Source organism: Condylura cristata, unplaced genomic scaffold (assembly GCF_000260355.1).
Source record: "Condylura cristata isolate star-nosed mole 26May11 unplaced genomic scaffold, ConCri1.0 scaffold00012, whole genome shotgun sequence".
Lineage (NCBI taxonomy): Eukaryota > Metazoa > Chordata > Mammalia > Eulipotyphla > Talpidae > Condylura > Condylura cristata.
In genome coordinates this window covers 42,612,918-42,624,361 of record NW_004567113.1, presented here as the reverse complement: position 1 = coordinate 42,624,361, position 11,444 = coordinate 42,612,918, and the positions used below count along the sequence as shown (strand labels likewise).

General features: G+C 32.1%; 1 protein-coding gene across 5 annotated transcripts in view; it reads left to right on the top strand.

Moving 5' to 3' along the window:
• Nucleotides 1–11,444, top strand: part of PCDH7 (protocadherin 7) — a 393,839-nt gene that overhangs the window by 174,175 nt on the left and 208,220 nt on the right. For 2 of the 5 annotated variants that reach the window (XM_004681356.2, XM_012724107.1), the window contains exon 2: nt 9,223–9,439. The exons of 1 other annotated variant lie outside the window; for it this stretch is intronic. In XM_004681356.2, the coding sequence (XP_004681413.1) occupies nt 9,223–9,439 (217 nt within the window). The remainder of the gene's footprint in view (nt 1–9,222; nt 9,440–11,444) is intronic. 2 more of the 5 variants (XM_012724106.1, XM_004681357.2) reach the window with 2 other exon arrangements.

Sequence of the window (11,444 nt, the reverse complement as noted above, 5' to 3'; positions counted from 1 at the left end):
GAGAGAGAGAGAGAGAGAGAGAGAGAGAGAGAGAGAGAGAGAGAGAGAGAGAGAGCGAGAAGGCTGGAGCATCTGCTTGAGTCAATTCTGAAATGCCTGTTTCATTTTCATTCATTTCAGTATGGGAGAATTGATTTGGGGACTGGTGAGGGAGACCCTTCTCTGTGTTTCTATGTTTTTGTATATTTGAGGAGGTAGCATTTTACAGGTTCTTTTTTTGTTCTTGTTTATTTGTTCATTTCTAGTGTTTTAGTGGTTGGGAACCTGGGAAAACCTACTGGACTTCCACTTGGTTTTTCAGCATCGCTCCCTTGAACTGTGGCAGTTGAACTCCAACTGTGAAGTTTAAGACATAGCTTTATCGACCTCACTCAGCTGGTTCTGGAAGTCCATAGGTGTGTAGAGCAGTCACGCAAAACGACAACACTCCAGGTGAACTGAGCTTTTGATGATTATCACAATGGCATAAAGAAAAAGAAACCTGGCCTTGTATTCTGGGAGTGCTTTTGTGTGATAAATCTACACCTGCCCAGCTGAGCTTAATGCCTGAATCTGGAGCATGTAGACTTCTTTGGCACTGTGGCATGCTCAAAGCAAATGCATAATAACTCTTTGTTGGATTGATTATCATTCTGAAGATAGTAGTTTTCTCATTAGTTGCCTGTCAATATTCTTTTTTCCTAACAAGGACTTCTTCTGCCTTCCTGTTTTTCTGTGCATGTAAACATAGAGACTTACAAGGGACTATCTAGGATCTCAAATGACTGGGGAGGTGAAATCCAGCCATGGCCCAGCATGCTCTCACCATTCTATTTCATACCAACTTTGCTAACCTTTGCTATTCGAGTCATGTATTAGCAAGAGGGCTGTGATCTCACAGCATCTGGCACACAATAGGATCTCAAGTAATATCTTGATGTGGTCGAATCAAAGAAGAGATCATAGTCGAGAACAGGGTAGGTTTAAGTAAGTATAGTCCCTGGAGCTAGCTGAATTCCAGAGAATGTCTGTACTCTTTGAAAAAGATATTAAGTTGAGGGAACCAAACCATCTTGTAGCTTTTCATTAATCTCTTTGACTAAATGTTTGATTATTATGCATATTTTGGATATGACCTTTGTTTGATGTGCTATGCATTCCAAGATGAATTGATACTTTTGAAACACTGTACTAAGGAATTTGTTAATGGTTAAACAAAATCTACACTTTTTTTTTCTGGTCCTTTTTTGAAAAGTTTATGAAAATCCTGGACTAAATGAAATAGAAATCAACAAAAAGAGCAGAAAAGGGCCCTCCCTGGCGGTGCAGTGGGTTAGGATGCAGCACTGCAAGCTAGCCACAGCCGCTTCAGTGTGTGTTTGATACCGGGCCCGCCTTGTGGTACACAAGGCGTGGCAGATTGCTCCTGACCCACTTGCTACTCTCCTCACCACTGTACTTCATCGACCTGCCTGTTCTGCTCCCTACTATGTCTCTGGTGAATCCTTTCACCGCCCCTGCTCCTCTACCCTATACCTAGTTCTGTATCCATAAATAAATAAAACTTAAAAAAAAAATAAGCAGAAAAGATATGGAGCAATTGTGTCCACCACATAGGACCTATACTTTGTTCTAGAGTGTAGTATCTATATTTGAAGTTTTAACACCACCAAAAAAAAAAAAATGTTTGTCTGTATTTACTAAAAGCTTTAAACATTACCTATTCTGTTTCCTGACGTTTTTCATTATGAAGGAACACAGAATAGCTATTATTTTAGGCTAGCATAATTCTTGCAGTAGCTTAAATATTGAAATTTACTGTTTTTTCCCTCTTTTTGCAAAATCAGAATGTTAGTATGACCGACGTAGGGATGGCATGAGGAAAGTGACACATAGTAAGATGACTAGCACTGTCCTGGCACATGGTAACTACTATTTTAATTCTTTCATCATTTTTCTTTTGTAATATTAAGCAGTTTGCAATCTGCTAGACTGAAAACTAGAAAATTATCTCCATTCTTAGTTTCTGAAGTACAAACATAAACAAAAATGTCAAATATGTAACTGCATGCAATTCAAAAGAAAGATAGTTATTTAACTTTTCCTCTCCCCAAATGAATGTTTTAATTAGCTAATCCAAATGTCTCAACATGTTTCCTTTTATGTCCTTTCATGTGCTATTGACTTGAAAGAAAGGAAGGTAGTTTGAGGCTCTGAAGAATCTTGAGATGTTTAGCAAAGGAGGATGCCCCTAAAAAGTTTAAAGACCTGATTAAGTCTGTTTGAAGATTCTGCCAGATATAGTCCACTTAATGCACTCCAGAATCCGACATAGTTTGTTCATGAACATTAGCTCTAGTTGGGCAAGTTTGCAGATTAATCAAGTATCTGTTCATTTGCAAGAAAAGATCACATGGTTTTAGATAGCTCTGCTTTAAAAATAAAATGTAGTGCTTCTTATAATACTGCAATGTTCTGCTCCATGACTGTTTCAATGCTTTATGACTGACAAAGAGAGTCATTAGAAGTCTGTTTGATGGACATAACTAAGTGAATTGGAAAAAATAAAAAGGCTTTTTCAGCCCATTCAGAAATAATTGATGTGTCTGAGACAGCTGTATGTGAGTTCCAGATAAGGAGACAATTTATGGGGAAACTTTTGAAGCTAAAAAGGAAGGTGCAGATTTAAAGTTCCCAATAAAGTTGTTTGTAAGAGACAGAGTGGTATTCAATGGAGAGGGAGATTTAACCTGAAGCTCTTTCCAATGACATCCTTAGAGTCCTATCCTCCTGCAAATAAAATCCCCATAAAGGTAGAGGCACTAGGAAATGGAGTCCAAGGGGAACATTTCTACTCTCTTGCTTCAATGCCATGTTTTCTCTCTTACTGTATGTAATGTGTATAATGTATTTCTAAAGTTCAACTCTTTTGCCTTTTCTAAAATTGGCCACAGTCCCACCAAAGATATAACCTAACTAAGTCATACAGGTGACAACTCAGTATCTTTTTACTGATGTAGATAAAAACAAATATTTTTAAATATATCTAATTAAATATTTTAAATATATCTAGTTATAGGAAATACTGTGTGATTTATTAGATTACTTATAGTCTAATAATTAGTGAGTAGATAAAAATGAAATCCTTATTACTATATTTGCAGATATGCATCCAGTATCTATTGCTTTTCTTAGAAACTATAAATGAACTTTGTGACAAAAGTTTTCTTAAATAGGTAGCTCCTGGGAATGGTAAACATTTTTGAATTTATGGTATCCTACAAACAGAATGGCATATAAATATTAATTCCAAAATTAATTTTCTGAAATGTGCAGATTGTAAATAAGGATAGCAATGCTTTCAAAAAGAAAAGGTAGTGTGTAGTGTCTCTAAAGATAAGGAAAAAAATATGAAATGCATCTGTAAGACAGTTGTACAGTTGACATCAGTTTTTCAGATATTAAGAAAATCTTTTTGTAATATTTTCCAGTCCTTTATGAATTTGAAATGTACTAATTTAACATTCCTTGAACCCCTTCCATAAGACTGTGATGAGATCTGGCTGTTAGTCTGTATATGAATCAAAGCACAGCTTGTGATCACTTCTCTCTAAACTTGTTATATCACTTAGGTTCAAAGTTACTATCTGGTAATTACCATCATTAATTCTGGAGGGGCAATTTTACAAAAAAGAATGAATCAAATGCCATATTTTCCCTTCATAAGTACCTTCTCTTTTGCAAGAAGTGAACACATATTATTTATGTTATCCAAATAGATGCTAATTACCCTCTTCATCTAAGGCCATCTTGCCCTTGAATCCCTAGTTCACCAATATACCAGTTTTAGCATCTGTTCAGATTTGCAAAAATGTATATATAGCAAATATATTAATGACAAATACATGCATCAAATATGTTACATTGGACATTGTATACCACCCAAGTTAGTGAACTGCTATTTGCTATTTGTCCTTTTAACTATACGAGGCTAATTTAATATTCAAATGGTCACTTCAGTCACACATTCCTCACCTTAGGCTAACCAATATTTAATTTGCCATCAGTATGGGAAGGTAGTAACAGGCAGCCATCCTCAGCATCCCACAGCAAGAAGTCAAACAAAGAACATAGAGGAATTCTTCATTAACACCTTTGCCCGTTTGTGACCTCTATGAAGAGTAGAGGATGCTGTTTCTGAGACTAGAGTAATTTAAATCAATGTCAATTCATGCATTTCTGTTAGCTGGAATCTAAGAGGACATCCCAGAGGTTGCACATTATCTGTAGTTAACTCTTGAATATATTTATAACAGCCTCTAAAATATCTGGCTATTCTCTATAGTTATTTGCAGCAACAGGGGTGGAACTAGAAGGGATTTTGCTCAGAGAAGTAAGTCAGAAGGAAAAAGAAGAGTATGTCTTTAAGGGAAAGTCTGCAGTATGTCATATGGTGACAAAAAATCGTCAATAAGTGCCATTCTAAATAAATTAAATAAGAAATAACCATGGCTCCTGGTTGAACAATTCGAACACTTTCTGAAAAATGGGATGTCAATGCATGTACAAATTTATTACACAAATACTTTGCACAGAGAACAATAAAAATCTAGTCCATTAATGGGAGAGGACGATTCGGTTTGTAATATATGGATTTTTCTATTTACAAACTTCGCAAACCAAATGGCAACCCTTATATTAAGAAAAATAAATAAATAAATGTCCTAAAACACAATAGGAGATTAAGTAGTATAGCTACCACCCAAGCTATAATGCCTTTTATATTATGTGTCTTTGAGGTTGCCTAAAGCGCTTTTTATAAAATCATTTTTTCTCTCACAATTTCAGTTCACAGGGTAAGTATTATTACTGCCATTGCATAGGTCCTGAGCCGAGGGCACAAGAACCCAGGGTCAGCTTCTTTGTTTAAGGTCATAGAAATAATTGATAGGGTTGCTTGAAATAGGATCAGTCTTTTATGTTATTTTTAATATGCTATTTTTTCATTACACATCAGACAAACATATATACACAAAACAACATCCATACATGATATTCCTCTTTCCAACCTGCTTTACTTTGTAATTTTATTTCATTTATTTCAATTCATTACTTTCTTTCATCCATTCCCCCACCATCTTATTTTAGCAAACATACATTTTGGTAATTATCTTCAAATATTTACCATAAAGGTTATTTTCAATATTAATGAAGAAAGACAAAAATAAAATGTCTTATAGGACTTTTTCTTTTAACTGCAAACTTACATCTTGTGTTATATTTTTAAAATTTGTAAGTTATTTCTACTCTTTCTATTTCTCCACATATTTACATCCCAGGGTTTTTGGTTTGTTTGAAATTCCTTCTGACTAATTTCTTATCATTCTTCTGAATTAGAGATTTTACAATAAATATGATTAGCAGGTGTATCTAATGAGCATATGACTGTCAGCATCAGTCTCAGTCCCCATGTCTTATCATTCTCCTGAATTAGAGATTTTACAATAAAAATGATTATTAGGTGTATCTAATGAGCATATGGCTGTCAGCAACAGTCTCAGTCCCCATGTCTTTCATATATTTGGTCATATATGATTTTTTTTTTCTTTCCAGAAAAGATCAGTTTCCTTAGTTTCTCAGTTTCAAAAGCGACCTTATTTTGCTAACTATCCTTTTTAATCCTTTGTTGCTGTCCCAAGTATAAAATCTATAATCTACCTGCAAAAATATGGAAACTACCAGGCTTCTTTTAAAGCTGTCAACCCCAAAGACTTCTTTGCAATGCTTATTTTCTCAAACATGTCCCACAACTTTTTTGCTCTTCTGTTTTAATGGGGAAGAAAAAAGATCATTTAGTATTTTGTCTGTTTTAATATAGTGCTAAGATTTTCACTTTCTTAAATGTACAGAATCATTATGGAGTATCTTTGAAACCCTGAGGTATTACGGGTACAATACAAACGTTGAAAATAAGGACAGAGTACCATTTTACTTACAGTCTTATATTCTAATATCTTTACTGTCTATTCTCATTGCAGCTTCTCCACAGAAGTTTCTCTTTCTTAGCATAGTCCTCTGCCTCCAATAGTTCTTTGCTTTCTCTCATTTTAGATCGATCAGTTTGCCGTTGCAGGACAAAAACATCTTTTATCATGCTAGACATAAGAAAATACAAAGACTCTCAAGTCACTAGTGTCTTCATGTCACACAGCTGATACTGCTTCACATTTCTGAATTGGTAAATATTTCTGGAATATATAAATAATATGAATTCTATATTACAGCATCTGCTATAAAAACCTAACTATCTCCCCAATAGACTAACCTGAATAAAGGATAGTTTGCAAAATCTTCTGTCTAGCTAAGTCTCCATCTATTCATCCCTTCTTCCCTCCCTCCATCCATCAGTGCAAAGATTCATCCAACAATTCATCCATCCATCCATCCATCCATCCTCTATTGTAATTTACACAAGCTTAACTAATGGAATTAAAGTGGAAAAAGTAATTCTTGAATCACGGGTTTTACCAACTCTAAGATTTCACACTAATTTGTATCATATTGCCAACTTAAATATTTTGTTGCATGAAATTTGTATGCAAAATTATTAAAATAACATTAAAAATGGTAATATAATGCCAATATTATAAGTGAATGGGCTAATTTAAGTGAAAATAAAATAATGCGTGGAGTATTTCAAAATCCATTCTGTGATACTCTATTTTGGATTTTAATCTAGAATTATTTTCAAAAAATTTAGACATTATTTTAAATAAAAATATTTCTATGGGAAAAGCAACATTTATGAAGCAGTTTGTTAAAATTGAAATATACCTTTACCTTAGTAATTTAAAAATACAATATATCCCTATCATTACATAATATTCATCCATAGTTAAATAGGATATCAAGAAAATAATATGCACAGATTTGTAGTAGTTACTGTAATTAATTACAGAAAATCATTAATTTTATTGGTGATGTTTTTTGCTGCAAACTTATTTCCTCTATGCTATTCTAGCATTACTTTTGGTTGAACCAGCCTTAGTCACAGATGCTAAGATCATTATCTCTAGCAAATATCACTCTCTCTGCTATTTATTTATATAAGAAAATGGAATTCTACTTTCATAATATTTATTTCACTTTTGTCACTTTATTGATGTAAATCATTCTGCATTCACTTTTTGTGTTTATTGATATAAGTAATTCTGCATTCACTTTATTTCTTATATGAGTAAATGGTAATTTAAAAAGGTTTGAGTCACTAAAATAGAATTAAAAACTGCAATTAATCCTCATCAGTATTTAATCCAATATTTATATCTTGATGTGATAATATGCCTACATGACCTTGGACGCTGTTTCCTAAATTTAACATTGTCATTAAAATTTCCACGTTAAGTGGTATTTACTGATACATGGGGTATTTCTGAATTCAGATTAATATGGTTTTAGCAGACTGTAAGTTGTCTCATTTCCAAGGAGAAACGAAAGACATAAATGAAATCATAAATAATTTGCAATCAAATGGCAGCAATAAATGGAAAAATAAAATTAAGGAAAGTATACACATATAAGATAAATCATGGTAAATATAAAGTGATTTCAATATTTATGTTGACATAAGGCAAAATACCTCAATAATACTACTGTAAAGATTTATGAGAAATATTAGTGAAATAAGGATAGTATTCCTAATGTTTATTGCCAGTATATTTTGACAAATATGCTATTTATACTAAAAATATTTTCTGATTTCTTTTTATAATGCTACAGTCCCAATTCAGTGAAGCATTATATAGAAAATGTACTTTAAATGTTTTCACTTTAAAATGTGATCCAATAGTTCCACAAGTTTCCTTTTGAACTAGAATATACACAAAGATTTTATAAAGTACATGGAGGATGAGGTATTGTACTATAAATACCAATAATGAATAATAGTCTCAAACAATCCTCTATTTGAAACTAAATAAAGGGAAGATTCTGGAAGCATGTGTTTATCTTTAGCAAAGCCATTTATGTATTTGGGGGAACTCTTCTAGTTCACCCATTTGTAACTTACTATGTGCAGATAATCCTTAATATTTAAAAATTTTTACTGGTCTCAGTTGTGAGTTGTAATTTATACCATTAGTATTCAAGTAATAAAAGTACAAGAAAGTTCTTTACCTTTTTCATCATTTTCTGGCAACATTAATTTTATACTTTATCAGTCTGAGTTAGGTGTAAAGCCTGTGCATTTTTGCTACTTTCAAGTCATACAGTGACATAATGAATACAAATATTGTCAAAAATAATCTCAGACATTACACTCTTTTTATATTGTTTGTTCAAATATTATGTGTACATTCACAGTCAATGCATGACATGAGTTCGTTCCCTTAATGAGCCAATTGTTTTTTTTAGAGCTATGATAATTTGTAAATTCTGTACATAAGAAATTTTAGTCTGGTTAACACCAGTGGCATAATAAATGTAAAGTTTAAGCAAATAAAGGCTTGCAGTATTTTTAAATTCAACTTAAGGACTATAGATGAATTTACCATTTAGTTTTATGGAACAAACCATATCATAGTAAGTATATATAATTAAAATGTTATATTTATTAGATATTACCTGATTAAGGAATTTTTTGTCTATCATTTTAATGTTAACCTTATAAGTTCAAGGTCAATAGGTAATATTTTTTAATATGTATGGAGTGAAAAAACATCCTGATTTTTTTAGAACTGCATCAGAAGTTGCAATTATCACTTCTAACTTTCGCAGATTAAGTCAAGTGTCAGAACACTTTATCTTAAAACATTATATTATATAGACAAAGTATTTCAAAAGGAAGTCTTAAAAATGTATTAATTCAATATTTGTTGCATTTCAAAATCACTGATCCTTATTGTTGGGAAAGTTTATTTATGAAAAACATATTTGAAGTGAAGACTACAGAATAGCAAAAGTTTGACTATTTGGAGCTAACTCTGTATTCAATGTGTGTTTTATTGAAATTGTTGTTTTCTTGTCTCTATTTCACAAAGGGAATTTTCAGTTTTTTCATAATAAAATCTAAGATATTGGAATTGCTTGTGATAATTCAGTCCTAACAAAGAGATCTCATTGTAATCACATTGATCATTTTGTATTGAACAGTTGTCATTAAACCTTAATGTATGTAATTGATGTATTTACTAAGATCCTTTACAATCTTCTATCTTAGTGACATTCAGAATTTTTCTCTTACAGCCATTTCGTAGAGTGACGTTTTCTGTTGTGAGTCAGCCTCAGGACCCACATCAGGGGTCACTGCAGAGTTGCTATGACAGCGGGCTGGAGGAGTCAGAAACACCAAGCAGTAAGAGTTCATCAGGGCCAAGACTGGGTGCCCTTCCACTCCCAGAGGACAACTATGAAAGGACCACGCCGGATGGCAGTGTTGGTGAGGCAGAGCATATGGAAAATGGTAGGGGCAAACACAGCATCCACACACATAATCACGCTAGTGAGCCATCACAGATAGGCTTGCAAAGGTCAGTCAAAATGCAAAATAAAATAGCTGACACTAAACCTATTTTATTTTAAATCCTAAATATTCACAAAACTACAGAATTGCCAAATAAAGGAACATAACAATCTAGATAAAATGCACCAAAATTGCACCATCATTTAAAAACAGCCTGTCAAAAATAAACACATTTACAAATAAATCAGAATAGTACCAGCTAGGGACAAAATAAATCAGTGCCTAATTTCTAAACAATAGCCACTGAGAAAGGTCTTGTTTTATGGTTTTATTCTTTTCATTTTTGTCATGCAACTATTTCTTCAATTGCAATTGTCCACTCACAGTGAAGGGGAATGATAATTAGCATGCCTTGTTCTACTCTTTCTTTTCCTGGGTATTTATAAAAATATTTTTGAACCTCTCCTTTTGAGGGCTTGCTGAAATGAGTCAAAGGAGAGTGATGAGAGTGATATAGCATGTTCTCTGAAGTATATTATAAACATTGGAAGAACTCCCCTATCTTATCATATAAATCTTTTCTCATTTCTGTGCAATGGAAAAGGAGGAAAGCAAATCATAGTGCTCTTTACTATTATCCTATTGTGTACAGATCCTCATAATTGCCACAATTTCCTTTTATATACACTTTACATTATAAAACTATATTTAAAATAATACTAGTAAATATTCAATTTATTTATGTTCCCAAAAACATGATTTTTTTTATTTCAGATGATAAATAAATGTATGAGAAATAGGCTTATGTTAAATAATGGAATGGTAAAGAACCTAATAGCTTTATTAGTATTTTAAATTTAAAGATATTTGGTTATATGAGGGTCAGGAAGAGGAATCACCATATTTATCTTTTGTGAAATATCAAAATGGATTTTTATCTTTCACCATACCAACCCTCCAATGAAATAAGACATTCTAACTTTTTATTATGCATCAGCTTATTTAGTGATGATATGCAAATAGAGCATGTTAATGCAAGGAAAAAGCTGATAATTTCTTCTGAAAATTTACCTGTGAATATTAAAGCATAATATAAAGAATAACATATCTGAAATGATCCCAAGTAAAATTTTTGTTAGGCTGAATCATGTTAAATTATTATTTTCCACAATATTGTTTTGGTAAGGAGATATGACATTAGGGTCTAATGATTAATACCCCTTTTGATAATTATCCAGAGAATAAAAGGCATTTTGCCTCATGGCTATAAAGGCATGCTTATCTGTGTGTATGGTGGTGTGTGCTAATGTGGATTGAAGTTTGATGTGGTTTTTAGGAATTAACTTTTAAATATATTTTTTAATGAATATAGAAATTTGGTGTGAATTGAAATGTCGATGAGTGTATTTAAACATATGCTTGTAATGTTTTCCACAAAATTAAAAATTAAGTTAAAATACTGTATTTATATATATATATATATGAGATGATAATCATATAGCCAATATTTTGTCTACTGAAATGTATGCAAACATAATATATAAATATATATACATAGGAAGACAGGAGTAATTTAATTCAATATAATTCAATATATTCTTATTTTTGTTTTTAAAAGTGCAAATGCCCATTCTAATTTCAAACATGTATAATTAAATATTTTGATTTTTATATGAGCTATATTAACGCAAAAGATATTAATGTTATTTTCTGTTTTGTGAGTTTATAGGCATTCATTACCTATGAAATAATAATTGCTAAGTAATACATATAGATTGATATGATAAACATAGATATGTCATTTTGTAGGAAGCAAATATTTCATGGAAAACTTAACAGGTGAGCCCAAGAAAACACAAAGTTCTCTGAGAAAAATTTCCCAAAGAAGTCTTTTACTTATTTTTTATAACCATGTCTCCAATCCTGTCAACAGCAAATACCATCATAATATAACTGATTTTTCCTGATTTATGTGTGACTGACACTTGAAATTCAGAGTTTATAT